Genomic DNA, 21,780 nt, shown 5'->3' on the forward strand with positions numbered 1-21,780 from the left:
CATCTCTTACATGTAAATTATATGGTAAATGTTCTAGTATTTACTTGGCGAAGTAACAGTGGACTTTAACAGCCCATTCCTGAAAAGTCGGCGTGTGGAGTCGGCGGGGAAGAGGGCAGCAGCGCCTCTTCCTAAGCCGATTCGCACATGGCACGGGAACAAAAAAAGCCATTTTGCGGCTTCCCCCCCCCCAACGGGGCCAAAAGCCCCATTGAAAACAGTGAGGCTGCCCCTGCTAAATAGCAGGAGCAGCACAACTGTTCTCGCCGCCAGCGTAACCAGCCGGACCGGGATAGGAGACCGCCTAACCGGCTGCTCCTCCCCCTGGCCTGCCCTCGGAATGCCCCCCCTGTGCCAGCGTGGGCTCTGTACGCCATTGTCGGCGCCACAGAGAGGCCGCACCGGCAGAGGGGCGAGGCGCAGTCCCGCCGCCTCCTAAAAGGTTTCGGCACGATTCTGAGGAATGGGCTGTAAAAGGTCACAACTTCAAGAGTTACTGGCCTATCATAATTGAACATCAATTAGGATAAATTTAGAGGACTGTGTGTTTTCCCCTTTTCTTTGTATCCTTGCTTGACAAGACTATGTGTACTCTTTTTATTTTTGTTCATTAAACTTTATTATATTTTGAATGCTTGAATCTTGATCTCTGTAAACACACTGCCCCTATTAAGTACTGCTTCTGAAAGAGTGGTAAAGGGGAGGGGCAGTGAACATGGTTGATCACGCCATCCCTTGAATGTGATAGCTTGTATGTGTGATAGGTCGTCTCTGTACTAGCTAGAACAAGCACAGTGGAAATCAGGGCAACTTGGAGGAACCTTTAAATTGCAACACAGTGGTTGATGTGCAAATTCGTGTAGCAGGAAATACTTGTTCACATTTGTTGGTGGCAGTGGTTACTACCCAGGGAGCAATTGAGAACCACAGGGAGTAAGGGGAAGGGGTTGCTTTGCCAAGTGGGGCTTTTCTGATCTCCTGGGATTTGAGGGAATGGGGCTTGTGAGACTGCTTCTTCACAAGTAGTATAAGACATGATTTGGGAGTCTGCATTGGAAAGGGGGAATTATGCAAGGAAAAGTGCGTCTTCTCATGGCAGAGGACTTCTGAATTCAACCCTAAGTGTTTTAATGAACACATGCTTTCTTATACCACCTTTCCATAGGATTATAGTATTTAGAGCTTAATTTAAATTATTATAAACTGTATTTTAGTGGTATTTGAAGGATTTGTGCCTATATTTAATTTTATCTCAGTGACTAATGCATTTTTAGATTCATATATATATAGAAATGATGCTCTTAAAATCTTTAGGAATTTGATAAAGCTAACACACAAAGAGTGCGCCAGTTGTTTTGGGATGTGGATGAAATGCTGTTTGAAGGCAAAGTGAGTTCCCAAACTGAGAGTCTAAGGGCAGAATGTAAAGATTGGACCAACAGATCTCTTCACTTAAGGCAAGTCATTATATAACTTGATTATTTTATCTGTCTTGATGTGTAGACTGTCTCTTTCCAGAGGTATTTTCCCTCAAACATGTGTAGTCTGCTTTTTTTATTCATTAGCTTAAGCAGCAGTGAACATCATACAATGCCAGCTGTAGTCACCAAGCTGAATTCCAGTGTTTGAAGTTCTTGCCTCAGGCAGATAACCTGGAGGGGTGGCACTAAAAATTTCAAAATGAATAAATAATTCTTCTGTGCTACTGCATGTTAATATATATATATTGTGTCTGCATGTGTTTCATTAGCAATCCTTAATTTTTTTTTTTTGGGCAGGATCTTGGGGAAACAGCTCATTCTTCCTAATGATGAGGGCTTTCAGCACTACCAAAGAAGAAATGCCAACACTGTATGTTCCAGATCTTTACCTAGCTTGAGCGAGATGACTAGCAGTATGAAAGAGTATGTTGACCCTTCAATGTGAATTGTCACTTAATCCATATTCTTTATAGTATGTCTGAAAGTAATACGTATTTTAATATAGAATTATAAAAGGTGTTCCAGTTAACAAATGCATAGTGAGGGGCCTCGTGTTTCTTTCAACACTGCCCAAATAATCAGAAGTAAGAGTTCTTATAGAAAGATGCTAATCTGAAGATTCCTTATGAAAAATAGAAAGAAGTGGTTAGTTAATTCTCATAAGCAATAACTGTGGGCAGTTTATAATGGTAATTGTACAATAATGTGAATTCATTATTATTTTTGCAACTATGTAGCTGACCTGGAAAAACAAATAACTATTATTTTTTTGTAGTTAAAGGATTAATAAAAAAGCTTGGACTGTGTATTTTCTGGGTTAGATAACACGTTGGGTGCAGAGCTGTGAGTATCAGGGTTTTATGTCCATGAGGCATCTCTCCTAGTCACTAGCCCACAAGGTCCTTTCCCAAAAGTCCCTTCCCCCCCTTTCACTCAGACTTGGCAAAATTGTGACCCTTAGTTTTGGAACTACTGGAAAAACTCTATGTGGCAAATGAGGCAGGTAAAAGAAGGTATTTACCATCCAGAGAACACTAATGGCTAAGAAGGGGCAGCCTTCATGAGAATGTTGTGGGTTTCAAACCACGATATAAATCACTCATTCTGAAGAACTTCTCATTCAGTTGTGATATGGCGCTTTTTCCTTGTGTCTGTGAAAATGTGATTAGGTTATGCATTTCGGGCTCCAAACTGATCCCTGCAGCTTCTCCGGGGCACAAGTCATTCAACGCTGATTTCCCAGGGGTTCCTGTAGCTGAGTCATCTGCGTATTCATTTTTGGAAGAAGAAATCTATGATGCAGAGGGGAAAATTGAAGAGTATCTTGCATTTGACAACAAGGACCTGTAAGAGCTCTTTAAAAAAGAATATAATGGAGAATTATTAGGATAATCTTTATGAAAAGGTCATACTTCTCTGTATGAGCTGTTTTTTTTAATTGCACATGTGTCACTGTATGTAGTGGTGAAAAGGACGCCAATTTCTGAGATAAGACAGACAGAAAAACACTAGCCAGCTACATAAAGTACAGTTTTTACACATACCCATACAATGTTTTGGATGTAAATATAATAGTATAATATATGAAGGATTGCTTCATTTCATTAGAATTTAAATATGAAATAGTTGCTCAGTTTTAGGCAAATCCAGTAGGACAATATAAGCTAATAGACTGTTTATTAATAAGAATAGATAACGTTTGGTAATAAATCTTTCGTTTTCTTGAAATAGTGACGATGAGAGTTTGGAGCAAAAGAAATCTCAGCTTGCTCAAAAGAGGACTAAGCGTGGCATTCCTCCTGTTTCCCCCAATGCCTGCATCAAAGATACCGTCACTGCAGAGATATTTGATCATGTTTGGAAGAGTGTAATTGAAGTACTGGAAGAACTAATAAGAAAAAACTGGGAATCAACTATTGCAGGTAATTGAAATGATTATGGGAAAAGCACTTTTAGAAATATTGTTGAAGCTGTTAATTTCTGTATATGGCTAAAAATCCAAACTGTTCTAACTGTGGTTAAGAAATGTATAGTTATTCTGTGCTACAATATCCTTCTCGCTCTGAGGAGGAGGGCATCTTGATATGGGTGATTCCCACCAATTGCTCAGGGAGGCAGGACCAACTTTAACAACTTCCTCTCTGAGTCGCCTGAGACCAGTTTGATTCCTGCCTTGAGAGGGAGTGCACCTGGGCGGAAAAGCTCTTAGCAGTGGTTTCAATCCCCCGCCCATTTTTGTTTGACTTTCTCCTAGAACAATTCAGACCTGGAGGAGAGTCTTCTAATCTCTCCAGCCTTTCTTTCTCTTCACACCTTCTATTCACACCTCCTCTAGGCTCTGCTGCTGCTTTTGTTTTTGAGGCTTTGCTCTCCTCCTCCCCCTCTTTCCTCTTACTGGCCCTGCTATAAACCACAGAGGCATTGGAGGGATGCAGAAGAGATGAATTTTCTCATGGATAACTATGCAGATCCTTGAGCAAGCCAGGAAGGCCACAAATCAAAAGTGAAAGTGCTTAAAGATGCACCATAAAAAGGTCATCAAAACAGCACCTCAAGTGCAAATGGCTCTCTCTGTCATTTGTGTCTAGATCAAGGGAAGTAATACAGATGAGTTTAAAGGACAGCCGCGCCTCCAGCGGGCTCCGCTGGAGAGGCGCGGCTGTCCTTTAAACTAATCTGTGCCTCCCGGCCGGGAGGCGCACATGAGTTTAAAGGGCAGCCCACCCCCCTTCAGCGGGCTCCGCTGAAGGGGGGCGGGCTGCCCTTTAAACTCATCTGCACCTCCCGGCCGGGAGGCGCAGATGAGTTTCAATGACAGCCCGCCTCCCTTCAGCGGGCTACCCTGAAGGGGGGCGGGCTGTCATTGAAACTCCTGTGCGCCTCCCGGCCGGGAGGCACAGATGAGTTTCAATGACAGCCCGCCTCCCTTCAGCGGGCTACCCTGAAGGGGGGCGGGCTGTCATTGAAACTCCTGTGTGCCTCCCGGCCGGGAGGCTCAGATGAGTTTAAATGACAGCCCGCCTCCCTTCAGGGGAGCCCGCTGAAGGGAGGCGGGCTGCCCTTTAAACTGATCTGAGCCTCCCAGCTCCCCGCGCCTTTCAGCGGGCTCCCCTGAAGGGGGGGCCGAATTGGCCGAATTTATTCGCGAACTCCCGAACTCGCTGAATTCGCCCCCCCCCCCGGTTGCCCGCCAGATTTGAGTTCGGATCCGTCCGAACTGAAAATCACCGAATCGGGAAATTCGGTTGATTTTCAGTTCGGACCGAACCGAATTGACAGCCCTAGTCAGACCCCACCTTTATCCTCAGGGTGAACTCCCATACTTCTGCCTGCATCCTAGCCACCCTAAAGAGAGAGAGTGGCGCTAATTAGATCTCTTGAGGGCCCTCAGAATCTACCTCTGACGTACAGCGCCAATCAGAGAGATGGGCTCTCTTTTCATTTCGTTATCAGCAACGAATAAGGGGAAGAACGTGTCCAGATTGGCCATCAGCTATGCCATTTGACAGTGCATCTCCCATGCCTACACGGCAAGCAATGTTCCCGCTCCAACAGTGATCACAGCACACTCTGTGAGAAGTGCAGCCACTACCGCAGCCTTCGATCATGAAGCCTCAGTGGAGGAAATATGCAAGGCGGCCACATGGTCTTCAATTTCAGCATTCGTTAGACACTATAAACTTCCTTCTCCTTGTCTGCTGCCACCGTTGGACATAGAGCACTGCAGCATGGGCTGGATGATAGTTAATTCCCACCCGTCTCTTGGGACACTGCTGTTGGAAGCCCCATATCAAGATGTCCTCCTCCTAAGATCGAGAACGGAACCTTGGATACTCACTGTGAGGTTCCTTCTGTTCTGAGGTTAGGAGGGCATCTTGCCCCACCCCAAAAAGGGAGAGAGAGACAGAAAGATAGAAAGAGAAGAAAAGAGAGTAACGTCTACAAAAGGCAGAATCCTGAGTCTGATCAGTCCTACATGCTCAAGCAACAGGGGAAAATGCATGTTGGTCTAACCCTTCTTTAACTCCACTCACATCATCCCTTCATTTATCAGTTGTTTTGTTCCAACAGTCTTACCTGTTCTGGTTGTTGTTTTATCTCTGCTCTGTTCCTTCCTGTCCTCGGATTCATTAGCTCGTGAAGTAACCAAACTGAGCTTGAGCGACTCCCAACCGGGTGGACAGGTAGTTGTAAAAGTTGGTCCTGCCTCCCTGAGCAATTGGTGGGAATCACCCATATCAAGATGCCCTCCTAACGTCAGAGCAGAAGGAACCTTCACAGTGAGTATCCAAGGTTTCTTACTTCTGTACTGTTGTTGTCCTGTGCAAATGTAATGCTGGGAACTGTTGCTTGCATTAGCCTTGGTTTGCATTGGCACATATGCAACACAAAATCATGGTTAAAACTGGGACAAAGAGAAATTGCTGTGCAGGTGGAATGGTGAGGGGAACATGAAATCCTAAGGCTGGATTTGCTTTGCAAGGACCAGCATTGCATTTAGATTAGACCTATATGAAGAACTGTAATGTTGCACATCACTGCTAGCTCATATATATGTCTGATTCACTTTTTAACGACCATCCAGAGAATGACAAACAGATGGAGAAACTGAAAGCTATTGGAAATAAATTGCCACATCTGCCGGTTCCTCGTGTTACAGTAGATACATCAAGTGTGCCTCCATCAAGAGGGTCAGAGGCTCGAGTAGCATCTTTTGGCTTACACTTTGTCCCATCACAGGTAAATAAATTATGTCAATAGTCCTGTAGACCAGCATGTGAAATTCAGCTTTTCTCACCAGCAGTAGATAGCCTCTTGTGGCCCTAGGTCCCTCACATCCCCCTTGTCTCCTTGAGCTGCCAGCCATAGTGTTACCTTAAGTAGGAAGTCTCCACTTTAATTGGCAGAATTAGCTGGAGACAGAGACCAAGAGGCGGTAACTGGGATCTATAATATATGTATGTCAGGATAGTCCCGGGTGAAACTCTCAAATGAAAGTTGTACAATTAAAATATGGTTTTTAAAGAAGAAAAATAGTAAAACAAGAACTATAATTTTAAGCAATGAACATACACACACAAAGCATACAAGAGCTGATTAAGAGAAAAGTGAGGAAGTTGGATAGGGTTTCAGGGATGGGTGATAATTACCAGTCTTGAAGGGACGTCCAGGGAAAGCAGCGCTGAAGAGGAAAACAACCAGCGTTTCCAGGAGCAAAGGAAGGAGCCCACATACAAGTGGGGGTGCATGCATGAATCCAGAACACACACACACACACAAAATGAATGGCCCAAGGACCAATATTTATACCCCAAAATGGGTCCTGAGGCAGTATGAGGTAAGCTGGTAGGAAAGCCAGAGATAAGAATTGATTTCCTTTCCTGGGTTCTAACAATAAGATAGGAGAGGCTCGATGAGTTGTCAGGACCCAAGAGAATGCCTGTATCCTCTTGAATACAGAATGATTGCAGGGATGGGTGCAAATAGGGTAAACAATGGTCTGCTCAGAGCACTGATTAAATCAGGGTGACACACTGGGGATTAGCTAGCCCCATTGTCCAGCCAGGCACACCTTAGGGTCAGGGGAAAAGTTAAGCCGCCAACCTTCTTCCTGCCCAAGCTTGACACACAAGATGGATCCCACAACTCTCTTGAGAGGCAACCATTTTGGGGGGAAAAGTGTCTTGCACTTATGCCAGTCTTTGGCCCTTGTGCCTTTGTGGCACCCCTTGGGGGGGTGTCCAACTGCTTACAATAGGGTCTGTTTCTTGCCAGCTCCTTCTCCATTCACCCCCCCCCTTCTGCTTAGGTACTGCATGAGGTATAGAGCAGTTATCTGGATTCTCAACCAGCCTTCCCTTCTCAGGATTTAGGCTTGCAGATTAGCCAACAGATTTTTTTGTAAAACGTATGTACATATGTGTGTTTACACTGTACGCACACAAACATATACACAAGGCAAGCAAAGCTCTGGTTCTGCTTAGCCTCTTCTCTGAAAGAGCAGCAAAAATATGCAATGCTAGTCCAAAGGCCAGGACTGGTGTAAGTGGTTGTCAAAGTAGGATTTCAGCCAAGGTCGATAGCATGGCAGAGAGACTTCCCCTATTTTAAGATATTGGGTTGATCTGTTATTTCTCAATGGGAGAAAAAATCTGGTGAAAGTTTTAAAAAAAACACAGGAGGATTTTGTGTAGCTAACATAACATAAATGTAATATCCTGCAGTGTCTTGATAATATTTCACATAATTATTAACAACTAGTATTTTGAAAGGGCAATGGAGAGTCGATGGGCAAGTGGATTGGCTGTACAGAGGTGGATTAAAAATGTAAGGAGAAATAACTCCAGTGAACGTCGCTAAAACCCTTGGAGCACCTATAATATATCTTGTTTTCACAAAGTACAACAAAAAAGGGGTTTATTTGACATATGGTGGGTGATTAGTGGGAGTACTTTGTGTTTTATTTTTATAGCATGGTAGCCCCCACAAAACTACTTCCCCTTGGTCCACTCTCATGATGATATTCATTTACTCCATTTATATATATTTTTCTCCACACTTTTCTCCACCCTAAAGCATCTTATATAACCCTCCTCTCTATTTGATCCTCACGACAACCCTGTGAAGTAGGTTAGGCTTAGAGTGTGTGACTGGTCCAAGGCCACACTGCCAGCTTCCCTAGCTGATTGGGGGTTTGAACCTGGGTCTCCCCGATCCTGGTCCGACAACTCTGACCACTACATCGCACGACACAAAAATCACAGGCATGGTCCCACAGGTACTTTGCATGCTAGCACCACAGTTCTATGTGCTGCGTGTGTGGGAAACACCTCTGAAATCCAGGTGTCCCGTGTGATGCACCCTGTAGCCAACCATAGGGGAAATTTTGTAACAGCAGCTATATTATAAAAGTAATGTGCAAACTGGACTTCAGTCAGGTCAATAAAATAGAATATTGTCTATTTGTAAATCATTAAGAAATGTTGATATTTCTTTATATAGAAGTGATTTTTCTTTAAACATTAGTTGCTATGTACATTCCTGCTGTTCCAAGAGTGTTAATATTAACCCATTTTTTTGTTTGCACATTTTTTTTTCATGTGGGATAGAGTTCTCCTACTGAGGCTTCAGTGTCTTGATTTGTGGGTTATTTCCTTCCATCGTCTGGGTAGGCAGGACTAAGATCTTTGAACTTCCTGTCTTCCCTTTGGCGGGAAATAGCAAATCTCCCAGTTCCGTCCTGTCTCTGAAGGGTTTGCAGGTCATTAGCACAGCTCTGTGCTTAATTGGAATAGTGATTGCTCCCGGTCGTTTGTGTCAGCTCCTTGTGTCTCGTGTTAGTAAGTCCTTGTATTTTGTATCATCTTCCCTTGTATCTGTTTTTTGCCTGTGTTTGGCTGTTACTTTGTGGGTTTCTTGATCTCCGGGATAGTTTTCTCCCTGGTGAATCAAAATGGCGGACGCTGCAACCGAGAGGGAGGACGACCTCCTATCAGTGACTGACTACCAGGTCGGTCTCGTTCAGTCCGCTCCGAAGGAACCCAAACCTTCCAATGCCCGCGATTGCGGTGCTTTAGGAAGTGTGGAGCAGGAAGGCTCCGATCTAACCGCGGCGGACGCTCCCAAGGGGAAAAAGGCGTGAAAGACCAGCTCAGTTAAAAAAGCTGCGCCGGCCCTCCAGGGAGTTAAAAAACGCAAGCGAGGCCACAAATTCGGTGTAGCCCCGAGAGCCGGGAGGAGAAATCCCGCCTTCTCGAGCCGGCGGACCCCGCCAAAAGCGCCGATGCCCGGACCATCTCTTCAGGGACAAGCATTTCGTTGTGGTCAGCGGCGGCTGGTAATGTTTCTGCTGTTGGGGGCAGATCGTTTAATTTGACACCGGGCGCCTTTTTACCTCCCTCCTTCCCGGCCGGTGGCCATTTTGGGTCTTTCCCTTCATTGGGTAACCATTTCCCATCCAACCTCATGGCTTCTGGTTTCCAAGCTGTGCCGGTAAATCCAGCCACGGGAGGCCCCTTTTCGCCCCCTTCTAGCAGTAGACTGCTTACTAGTGAGGAGGCTGATGATCTAATTAACTTTGCCCTACAGAGACAATGGATGGCCTTTCAGGCTCACCAAGCCCGGTCTCAGGCCTTGGCAGGGCAGAGGGTTGTTGACTCCCCCACCTCCTCATCCAGTAGATCCCATTCTACACTAGCAGGATCGGACCCTCTCCAAAATGAGGGTCCTTCCACCACTAGTCAATGGCCCACAAAAGCGGCCTTAAAGGCCCAGACTGTGGAGCAGGAGCATGATTCCCAGACCTCCTCCCATGATTCTGGGGAGGAAAAAGAGGAAGGGGAGTTCGAGACCGATGAGGAAGAGATTCTTGGGGAAGAGCCTCAGATTTGTCTATTTAAGAGTGAGGATTATCAGTCCCTTTTAGCAAAGGCCATTTTGGCTCTGGACCTCAATGAGGACTCGTCTGAGTCGGAGGTTTCCAAGCCTAAGTTGAAACAAGGGGTAGCTGAATGCTTCCCTCGCAAGACTACAAGACATAATTTAGTCCCTTTTCCAGAATTTTTTCTTAGAGCAGTGCAGGATGAGTGGGCTAATCCGGCCTCTAACAGACAAACTCCACCTTCTATCAAAAAACTTTATACCCTCACCCCACATGCCATGAACCTTCTGAAAGTTCCTCTAGTTGATGCTCCTGTGGTGGATTTGCAAGCCCCTGGTCTTGTTCCTGAAGACGGTCTAGGATCTCTTAGAGATCAATTAGACAGGAAGGCAGAGGGCCTTACCAGGAAAGCTCATGAGAATTCAGCATTGGCTATTCAGGCAAGCGCTACAACGTCAATTTTTGTGAGGGCTTCTTTCCTATGGGTGAAGAAACTTATTCATCTAGTTCCCCCTGAACAACACAGAATTGTTGGAGGTTTAGAAAGGGTTCAGGCTGCTATTACTATGATGGCCGATGCTTCCTTAGACACGATGACTTTTACTGCTCGCTCCATGGCTTCCATGACCTCAGTCCGGCGGGCCCTATGGCTGAGAGCCTGGCCAGCGGACTTCAAGGCCAAGTCTAATTTGATGGCGTACCCTTTATAGGAAGGCCTGTTTGGTGAAAAATTGGACAAAATTTTGGTGGAAACCAAAGACAAAAAACATGTTATGCCTAAGCAATTTAAGAAAGAGTCACGAGGGCCTATGTTCCAGTCCTTTTGTGCCTCCAGACCTCAGAACAGGTTTCGTTCGGATTTCAGGAGAGGTTCTTGGAGCTCTTCCCGACCTTTCCGAAGGGGAGGAAAGTTCTCCAGAACCCAAAGTCAGCAACCACGAACCGAGAGAGGGGACAAGTTTACAAAATCTAACCCCCAGTGACGCCAGTCAGATCCCAGTTGGGGGAAGACTTCTGTTTTTCAGCTCCAGGTGGGCGGACTCAAAACCGGACCGCTGGGTATCCCAAGTCATTTCCATAGGCTACATGCTGGAATACACCACTTTCCCGAAGGATCGGTTCCTGCGGTCTCCAGTTCCCATCAAGTCAGAGAAGCTCAACAGAACTGTAAGAGCCATCCATCATCTGTTGACTATTCAAGCCATAGAACAGGTCCCCGCTCTCGAGAGGGGCCTGGGAGTGTATTCCTTTTTCTTCACAGTCTCCAAAAGGAATGGGGACTGGCGAGCCATCCTAGATTTAAAATACCTGAACAGACGGATGGCTCGGAAACATTTTCGCATGGAGACAGGAAAATCTATAGTGGAATCCCTACGCCCAGGTACCTTCATGACGGCAGTGGACTTGACAGAAGCCTATCTGCATGTGCCGATACACACCTCTCACAGACGCTTCCTATGGTTCACCTTCAGGCAGAACCATTTCCAATTCAGGGCCCTCCCCTTTGGGTTAGGTCCTGCCCCGAGGGTCTTTTCCAAGATCTTGATAACTCTCATAGCCATGCTCAGACAGGAGGGCATCCAGGTACATCAGTACCTTGACGACATCCTGATCTTTGCACGGTCGGAAGCGCAATCCAGACAACACACTTCGAGGGTAATCCAGGTTCTTCAGGATCACGGGTTTCTTATAAATTTTCCCAAGAATTCTCTGTCCCCTTCTCAGTCAATGACAAATTTAGGGGTCCACATAGACTCAGTTCAGAATGCGATTTCTCTTTCCCAAGAACGTGTTCAAAAATTGAGAAGCGCGGCCCTATCTACAGCCAGGTCCAAGAAGGCCAAACTTATGTTCCTGGCACATCTTCTGGGGTTAATGATTTCGGCAATAGGAATTGTTCCGTGGGCACGCTTCCACTCCAGACCGTTGCAGTATCAAATCCGCCCCTTCCAAAGGGACATAGCCAAGAAAAAAGACAAAACAGTTTCTCTCTCCATGGAAACACGCAAAAGCCTCCTTTGGTGGTCAGACCAAATAAACCTATCCAAGTACTCTTCTTACATACATGAGGATCCCGTCCAGATAATCACGGATGCCAGTTTGCAGGGATGGGGAGCCACTGTGTTGTCCCACAAAACCCAGGGCAGATGGACCAGGGAGGAATCTTCCCTACACATCAACGTACTGGAGTTGAGAGCTGTAAAATTGGCAGTCAGATCCTTTGCCCCCCTTCTCAGAGGGTTGCATGTCTTAGTTCGCACAGACAATATTGCAACAAAAGCATACCTGAACAAACAAGGGGGGTCACGTTCCTCTTCCCTTCATCGGGAGGCGGTACAGATATTTACCTGGGCTCAGATGAATCTCCTATCTATTCGGGCAGAGCACATCAGGGGTATTCTGAATGTGCAAGCGGACAATCTAAGCAGACAGTTCGCAGACGAAGGAGAATGGTCCTTGGACCAAGCGGCCTTCTCTCAGGTTACAACCGTCTTCGGAATGCCCTTGGTAGACTTGTTCGCCTCCGCAAAAAATTGCAAAGTAAGCAGGTTTTTCACCAGGTTTTTCCGCCCAGCAGCCAAGGGCGTAGATGCCCTACTGAGTTCTTGGCCTCAGGGGCTGCTTTACGCCTTTCCTCCCCTACCCATTCTGCCCAAGGTCCTGAGGAAGATCAGGCAGGAACGTGCCGAGGTTCTCCTAATAGCACCTTTCTGGCCCCGGCGCCCCTGGTTTGCCTCCCTACGCCAGATGTCGATACGGGACCCATGGCCAATTCCGACACAATTGGGGACCTTACGTCAGGGTCCTTTGATTCACTCAGACCCCCAGTGGTTCTCTTTGACCGCGTGGCTATTGAAAGGGGACACCTACTAGCGAGAGGCTATTCGGAAGAGGTCATAGACACCATATTAGATGCACGCAAACCTCCTACTAGGCGCATTTATAATTCTTCGTGGAAAGCCTTTGTCCGTTGGGCCAAACGCAAAAACTGGATCCTCATTTCGGTGTTCAACAGATTCTAGAGTTTCTGCAAGAGGGTCTAAAGCTCAGGCTTTCCGCATCCACTTTGAGAAGACAGATAGCGGCTCTATCCACCGTTATTCCAATGCTGGAAGGCGTCCCCACTTCCAAACACCAACATATACGCCTTTCTAAAAGGGGTCAATCAAAAACAACCTCCTGTCATACATAGATTTCCCTCCTGGAGTCTGAATTTGGTGCTTAATGCTCTCACAAAGGCGCCATTTGAACCTTTATGCACTGTTCACCTGAAATATCTTCGTATGAAGGTCCTATTTTTGATCTCAATTACTTCGGCCAGGCGGGTATCAGAAATCAGAGCCCTATCTATTCGAAAGGGTCTCTGCACCTTTCATAAGGACAAAGTCGTCCTGACTCCAGATCCTACCTTTTCCCCCAAGGTAAATTCTCCTTTTCATAGACAACAAGAGTTAAACCTAGCTTCCTTTTGCCCCAGGCCCTCAAATCCTAAAGAACGAGCCTGGCATACTCTGGATGTGCTTAGGGCTCTACGCATTTACATAGATAGGACGCAGGAGTTCCGATTGACAGACTTCATGTTTGTAGGAATCAGCAATTCCAGGAAGAGAATGAGGATGTCGGCTCCTGCCATCAGTCGTGCCCTCAGACTTTGCATTATCCATGCCTACAAGGCCACTGGAGTTCCCACTCCAGATGGTATCACAGCACACTCCCTTCATAGTGCGGCCACTTCAGCGGCCTTTGAGCGTCAGGTCCCAGTGGAGGAAATTTGCAGGGCTGCTACCTGGACTTCAGTGTCCACCTTTGTTAAGCATTATAAGGTGAATACCTGGTCCTCAGCCCAGGCGGCTTTTGGTCGTAGGGTCCGGCAGCACGTAGTGGAGTAAGGTACACTGCCCACCCATTTGGGAGCTCTTGGAGGTCCCACAAATCAAGACGCTGGAGCCTCAGTAAGAGAACAGAGCATTGTTTACTCACCGTGAATGCTCCTTCTCTTCTGAGGCGAAGGCGTCTTGCCCACCCGGCTTAGTTTTTTAGTTCTGGCTAGTGATTTGTTCAACAGTTCTTTCTCCGATTTCGAATTTTATCGCATTGGGGCTGATGTTGTGCGTTATGTATGTATGTTCACCAAGAAGCTTCATTCCTGTTATTAGTAGCTTTGCAAGTTTGAACTGAGAGATTTGCAGGCTATTTCCCGCCAAAGGGAAGATAGGAAGTTCAAAGATCCTGCCTACCCGGATGATGGAAGGAAATAACCCACAAATCAAGACGCCTTCACCTCAGAAGAGAAGGAGCATTCACGGTGAGTAAACAATGCTCCGTTTCCTGCAAAAATCTGTATTGGGTTCTTTCGTTGCATAATCTATGTGGGGTTTCCCCCAATATTTTGTGGCTTTCTGGCATGACCCTGAAAAAAAGTTAATACAGTTGGTTCTGTTTCTTTTGTTAGATTCATCGCTTTCCCAGCAATTTGTACAGCGATTTAAATGGTGTTATGACAATTCAAGCTAAACCACTGCAACAGAGGCACTCCGGCTTGGCAGAAAAGACTCTGTAAGTGTTGGAAAGACTTATGAGATCACATCTCATTCTTGCAGCATATTTAAAAAAATATCCTGCCACACGGTTCCAGGGATTCTTTAGGAACTCAGGGTACTCCGTCTCATGCTACGTTTTGTAATTTTGCCTATGCTAACTTGTATTTTCTTTTAAACATATTAATGCAGCATATACTGTTTTTTGGGGTGGTGGTGGTAAACTAGTCTTATACAAGTGGCACCCAGGTTTCTGAAAGGCTTCTTGCCTCTCTTTTTCAGGAATGAGCAAGAAGATAAGCCACAGGCCACAGGTCCCAGTGTTAGCTCAGCGCGAAATCGGCTGGGGCGGATTACTGACAGCAGTGTTCTTTCGTCTTCTCGGGTCTTGCAAGGGTCCTCTAGGAAAACGCCCGGCCATCGTAGGCTGCCGTCTATCGTCCCCGACCCATTGCGCTCAAAAACCTCCAACGTTTACAGCGACGAAGTTCTTAGGGGAACAAAACTGTAAGATGTCGTTTCTGTTTGTTACTACTGCGATCTCAGCAGTCTGCTTACCTCAAGTGATGGGGCTTCATCACGGCTGTTTCGCTATTGCATTATCGTGTCTATCACACAAGCTGAAAAACTGGCATTAGGAGCAGAATTCTTCATCTGGAGAACCACTGATTTTATTTTGTGTTACATTGTGTTATCATTAAAATTATAAAGTAAGCCTTGAAAGGTAAGTCTGCAACTATTAGTAAAAAATTTAGAAGTCGGCAGAGGACAATACTAGCTGCAGAATTCGGCAATTCTGGCACTGCTGAAGTATGATTTATTTAGAATATTTATATCTCACCTTATCTCTTTAGACTCAAGAGGGCTAACAAGGCAACATCAGGTTGGTTGCTTTTTTGCCGTCAAATCACATCTGACATGGCGACTCCTGGTGGGATTTTCAAGGCAAGAGATGTTCAGAGGTGGTTTTCCATTGCCTGCCTCCCCTGTCACGGCCCTGGTATTCCTTGGAGGTCTCCCATCTAAATACTTGCCAGGGTCGACTCTGCTTAGCTTCTGTGATCTGATGAGATCAGGCTAGCCTGAGCTATCTAGCTCAGGACAACAGCCAGTTACAGGACAGGAAAAAAACCCCAGCATAACAGTCCATCATTAAGATCAAAACCAATTGGCCTAAAATACACAGATTTGGTTTGATGAAGCTTGTATTATACACAGTCCGGATTTGGTGCCTTATTGTATGTGAGTTGAGAACTAATCATTAGATATTCGAAAAGCTTTACATGAGAATTAGAGGAAAATAAAATGTGCACAGTCAGTAGCTAGTGTGAGCACTGACTGGGTCTTGCCATGTGAACAGTAAGCAATGTGAACAGTAAGCCTTGTCATGTGAACAGTAAGCCTTCGACAATATCAGTAAGCAATGTGTTCAGGTGCATTGTGTCAAATTGTAAAAGGGCATCTTGCAAACAGGCATAACAGGTATTAAATTAATTATTAAATTAAGAACAGCTCCTCTTGCAGCAATTGTAGGAACTGAAAACAACAACACATAATTGTGTTTATCCTTATTGCTTTCCTGCAGGTGCACGGCCTTAGATCGCGTGTCCTCTCCACTTCCGCCAACAACCCGGAACAAGTTGCCACCAATAAGTTCAGAAGTTGTTGATCAATATCTTTCAGTTCCAGGATCCCGACAAGGCTTCGTAAGAGAATATACCCATTCGCTTTTTTATACCGCATTGTATCTTTAACTGAAATTTAGAAAGAATTATATTTAATCATAAATAACTCAGTCCCTCCTCAGTGCCAACCTAAGTAGACCTTTGTGAGCCCCTTGGCTTCGATGTAACAGTTTAACTCTGCTTAGGAGAGGGCTGCAAGGCATACATTTCTGTTCAGTTAGGAAGCTGAACGAATGTTCTTGCACAGGTCACTCTCTCTCTCTGCCTAACCTACCTTACAGGGTTGTTCTGTAAGTGAAAGGTAGGTGTAACAAATTGCACACACACATATCAATGTATGCACTGTTGAAGGACAAGAAACAGATATTTCAGAAAAGTGTTTTCTTTTTCAGTAATCAGTTTATTTCTGTAACTTTTATTTAAACATTATGCCAATAATGGTAGTTGTATTATTTGTAACTTTTAAAGGAACTAGTTTCAGTTTACAGCTGCGTTGACACCTTCCCTTTTTCATTTGCGGTTATTGCATCAGATTCTGTTCCCTCTTATTTTAGCAATTTCACTTCTGTACCTTCTACATGTACCTTGTTTTAGCAACTCATGTTTTTCCCCCCTTCCCGTTTCATTTACTGGGAGGGAAGTAGTCCATGCTTCCTGCGCTAGTTTTGTATCACCAAATATTAGAATTCATTGTAGATACTAGGTTATCCAGTTTGGACATGGCGGGCATAATAAGTCAAGCAAACAGTTGCCCAGCATCATAAACTGCAGTGCCCCCCCACTAACCAGACTCCTTGCCATTGCTCACTTTTCAATCTCACAACAAAAGGTAAAGGGAAGAGAAGAATGGCCACTTATGCCTATTATACGAGGGCTGTGGCTCAGTGGTAGAGCCTCTGCTTTTGCATGCAGAAGGTCCCAGGTTCAATCCCCAGCCTCTCCTATTAAAGGGACTAGGCAAGTAGGTGATGTGAAAGACCTCTACCTGAGACCCTGGAGAGCTGCTGCTGGTCAGAGTAGACAATACTGACTTTGATGGACCAAGGGTCTGATTCGGTACAAGGCAGCTTCATGTGTTCATGTGAAGTTGATAAGTTTATTGGAAAGTTAAAAAAATAACATGCAAAAAAGGCAGTTTTCCCATTGACTTTTTCCCAGAACAGATGGTCAACATTAGGAATAGCTTAGCTGGACAGAAATGAGATATCATAGTTATTATGGTTTACTTTTTGGAGTGATGGAATAAAAATGTATAGATAGAGCAGACCCTCCCCTTTGTCCATTTTTCTGATGCGCATTTTCACTTGTTCATAATCTATGATGTGGTCTCAAGGCTGTTTTTACTCCCACCCTCATGGTAATCATTGTGTTGCTCAATTTTGTGGGATACCTGGCTGTTCTGTTCCTGGAAGGCAGTCGACTCTTGCCTCTTAGTATTTGCAGATTTCACAATTCATGGTGATCCTAGGAAAAGATCTCCTGTGAATGGCAAGGGTCTACTGTAGTTCAGTGTTCTTTCCAAAAATTGCAATGACAAACAGGTGGTAGGCAGTCTTCCAAAAATAGGTCAGTTGTTCACCAGTGGACCTCAAACTAGGGCCTGTGAAGATGACTGTAATGGTTGGAGGTGTTCATAAGGGAATAGGTTTGTTGGTCCCAGACCCTATAGGGCAGGGGTGTCAAGCATAAGGCCGCTGACTGGATCCACCCCCTTGAGAGCTCTTATCCAGCCTGTGAGCCAACCAAGGCAGCCACCCCCTCCAGTTCCAGTCTGGGCTGGCGAGGCATGGCCCAGCCCAACTCGACCAAGTGACATTTATGTCATATCCGGCCCTCGTAACAAGTGAGTTTGACACCCCTGATATAGGGCTTTGAAGGTAAAGACCTGCACCTTGAATTGTGCCCACTAGCAAATTGGAAACCAGTGTAGATGGGCCAAGATGGACGTAAATGGTCCCTGTGACCCATTCCAGTTAGCATACTGGTTGCAGTGTTCTGTCCAAATTTTCCAAACACTTTTCAAGGGCAGTCCCATGTAGAGTGCGCTGCAGTAATCTAATCGAGATATAACCAAGGCATGCCCCATAGTGGCCAGAGCTTTCCTGCCCGGGAAAGATTGCAGCTGGCTAACCAGTCGAAGCTAGTAAAAGGCACTCTTGGCCACTGCTACCATCTGTTTATCCAGCAGTAGGCTTGGGTCTGAGAGAACTCCCAGACCATTGACCTGTCCCTTCAAGGGGAATGCAAACCCATCGGAAACTCCCAGACCATTGACCTATCCCTTCAAGGGGAGTGCAAACCCATCGGAAACTGGTGGCACCTTAAATCCCGGGTCAGACCTTCCTCCCATCATCTAGTAGCACTTCCATCTTTAGTTTATTAGCCCACATCCACTCCAAAAGTGCCTCCTGGCACTGGTTGAGGGTTTCTGTGGCCTTCCTTTGATAAGCTGGACATGTTGAGATACAGGTGAGTGTCATGTCCATATTGATGACAGTCCAGCCCAAATCTCTGGATGACCTCACCCAAGCAGTTCCATGTAGATATTAAAGATCATAGGGGACAAGATGGAACCTTGCGGGACCCCAAAGGCCAAGAGGCTCAGTCTCCCAGTACCACCTTCTGAAACCTACCCCTGAAGTAGGACCAGAACCACCGCAGAACAGTGCCTCCCAATCCCAGTCCAGGTAGGCAGTGCAGAAGGATACCATGATCAATAGTATTGAAAGCTGCTGAGAGGCCGAGTTGCACTCCCTCTGTTCATCTGCTGACGCAGGTCATTCACTAAGGCAACCAAGGCCCATAACCAGGCCTATACCCAGTCTGGAAGGCGTAGATTAGCCAAAAGTTAGCTCTTTTTTTCACATAAATCCCTTAAAAGCTGAAGCATTCTTATTTTAATATAATTATTACAATGTTCTGGTGATGTGATGGCCTTTTTTCTTCTTATAACTCTTCAGCACAGAAGAAGATATCCTCCAAGCAGAATATCCAGTGCAGTACCTGATGCTACTGAACGACGGCCACTTAGAGAGCGGACTGTAGTAATAGATCAGTTTTCAAGACCTAATACCACTCACACATTCCGGGTAAGTATTTGAAAGTCTGCAAACTTCAGACCAAAAACACAGAACAAGCAAACAAAAAACCTGAAAGCAAAGTATGGAAGAAACCATTCTAGTGAGAACTGTGTATAAGGTTTTTCTTGTATGACCAGTCCTGCTGGCTTGGGATCATAGAGGCTGTTCCCCCTTCCGGTATCAAAAGCATAATTTGGAAGCATGAGTTAAGCTACATCTTCTACTATGTCCTGCATTGTTAACTCAGGGCTTCAGTTTCGAAGCCTTTTTTCCTGGCCTGCACAGCGCAGTCCTAAGAACACTTTTCTGGGAGTAAGCCCCATTGAATAGACCTGACTCTGAACACACCTGCTGAGGATTGCTGTTGCATTGTCCCAAATACCAGCTGCTATCAGTATGGCTGCCAGCTCAATCTCCCCACTGTTGGTTAGGAACTGAACAAACATAAGAATATAAGAGTATCTAGTGCAGTACCCCAGTGTGGTGCAGTGGTTTAGAGCGGTGGACTCTAATCTGGAGAGCTGGGTTTGATTCCCCACACCTCCACGTGAGCGGCGGAGGCTAATCTGGTGAACTGGATTTGTTTCCCCACTCCTGCACAGGAAGCCTGCTGGGTGACCTTGGGCTAGTCACACTCTCTCAACCCCACCTACCTCACAGGGTGTCTGTTGTGGGAAGGGAAAGGGAAGGTGATTGTAAGCCGGTTTGATTCTTCCTTAAGTGGTAGAGAAAGTCGGCATATAAAAACCAACTCTTCTTCTTGTACCCTATTTTACAGGGTGCTCACCCAGATGACCCTAGACGGCCTAGAGGAGGGGCCCAGAGACTGAAGCCTACTGTTGCTCCCCAGAACAGGCATTCAGAGGGTTACTGCTACTGCATATGTCATTCTGGGCGCTTTCACACATGCTGAATAATGCATTTTCAATCCACTTCCAATGCACTTTTAACGATTGTTTGCAAGTGGGTTTTGCCATTTCACACAGTAAAATCCAGCTGCAGAGTGCATTGAAAGTGGATTGAAAGTGCATCATTTGGCATGTGTGAAAGCACTCCCTGGTTCACAACCACTGATGACGCTGTCTTCCGTGGAATCCTAATCCCCTTTTAAGGCCAACTAAACTTGTGGCCATCATTGTTTTCTGCAGCAGTAAAATCCACAAGTTAATTACATGTTGGATGAAAGTGCACATTTGTTGCTACCTTTGGAAGTGGTTTTGACGGCTCTTCAACGTTCCTCAAGAAATACTTACATCCCCATTACTCGTGGGTCATGTCCAGGTTAATGTCTAGCCTTGGTTTACTTTTTTTATAAATAAATACATTTTATTTGCGGCTAATGTGCCAGATAAAACAGTTAAAACAGAAACTGACCATACAAAGTAGATGTTTACAACCAAGGCCAACAAAATTAGGAATCACCCAATTTTACACTTCCACAGATTAGGGAACATTGAGGCGATGTAGCTTCATTGCTACGGCACAATATTTTGGAACCTGGGTGGTGATTGGTGAGCTGTCTCCCAGCAGAAACCTTTTGATATATATATATGTGTATGTAAGTATGTATGTATGTATGTATGTATGTATGTATGTATGTATATATGTATAAAAATCTGTTATCTCTTTCAGTCAGATGCAGCTCATAAAAGGTCGTTGACCTCTATGGATTTTGCTAATCATATGTGGACAGGTCAGGGAGTGCTGACAGGTAAGATTTTTATTATATTCACAAAAATGAAAGAGAACAGTAGCTCGTCATCCCCACCTAAATGCTAAATCAGCCCAAGCAACAAATAAAACAATGCTTTTCGTAGTAGCTGCATTCAGATGTCACAGAAAATCTGTTCATGATGGGCACAGGTATGGAGTCTGTTGGCTTCCCACAACCTGGGACTCACAGCTGGGTTTAAATGAGGATTTAGAACTATACGGGAAGAAGCAAGCTCCGCTTTGTCCAGGCGCCTGCATTCAGACATCATGGAAGATTGGAACAGGACAGAAGACTTCTCAAGTGATAAAACTTTCCCTTGTGCTTTATGCATGAGAAGATTGGGAAGGAAGTATGCAGGGATGGCAGTCAAATTGTGTCTATGCCTGTTGTGATATCCGAATGCGGCCACTGTAGCATTATCTCAGCCTCTTACGATCTAAAACAATTGCGCTCCCATTTTATAGAAGAGGAGACTGAAAACAAGGCTATCAGTTGAAAGAATTTCTGCATAGGTTTTCCTTGTCTAAATGAAGTATATAATTGGACACGCAACACGCTTTTTTGTTTACAGGTTCACAATTCCATGTCAAATCATTTCAGAGAAATTCATCCATCTCCAGGAGGAGATTTCAGGCTGCTTCCTAACATGGCAGATGACAACAAGCGGATCAGTACTTGGTGGGAAACTATGATGTTCCGCCTAGCGTGAAGAAGGATGAAGAACCAGTCACACAGTTTTGTGAATTAGTATTCTGGCTCCGCATATGGCCTTGTACTGAAAGTTGCTTCACCAAAAACTTCTTCTAATGAACATTAACAAAAGCAAACGGAGGCAGGGGCTAATGTCTGAAATGCAGAATAAATGTTAGTGATATTTGCTTTCTAAGGGCATACAGTAGCTT

At 45.2% G+C, this 21,780-nt stretch overlaps 1 protein-coding gene across 1 annotated transcript in view; it reads left to right on the forward strand.

Annotated features, from left to right (window-relative positions):
* The window catches only part of FAM149A (family with sequence similarity 149 member A), a 54,094-nt gene extending 32,551 nt beyond the window's left edge, over positions 1–21,543 (forward strand). The window contains exons 4-14 of the mRNA XM_056855498.1: positions 1,315–1,457; positions 1,779–1,904; positions 2,651–2,827; positions 3,213–3,403; positions 6,067–6,221; positions 14,315–14,418; positions 14,682–14,906; positions 15,985–16,105; positions 19,045–19,173; positions 20,797–20,875; positions 21,450–21,543. Coding sequence (XP_056711476.1) covers positions 1,315–1,457; positions 1,779–1,904; positions 2,651–2,827; positions 3,213–3,403; positions 6,067–6,221; positions 14,315–14,418; positions 14,682–14,906; positions 15,985–16,105; positions 19,045–19,173; positions 20,797–20,875; positions 21,450–21,523 — 1,524 coding nt within the window. The 3' untranslated portion in view covers positions 21,524–21,543. The remainder of the gene's footprint in view (positions 1–1,314; positions 1,458–1,778; positions 1,905–2,650; positions 2,828–3,212; positions 3,404–6,066; positions 6,222–14,314; positions 14,419–14,681; positions 14,907–15,984; positions 16,106–19,044; positions 19,174–20,796; positions 20,876–21,449) is intronic.
* Positions 21,544–21,780: the final 237 nt, after the last annotated feature.

Source organism: Euleptes europaea, chromosome 9 (assembly GCF_029931775.1).
Source record: "Euleptes europaea isolate rEulEur1 chromosome 9, rEulEur1.hap1, whole genome shotgun sequence".
NCBI lineage: Eukaryota > Metazoa > Chordata > Lepidosauria > Squamata > Sphaerodactylidae > Euleptes > Euleptes europaea.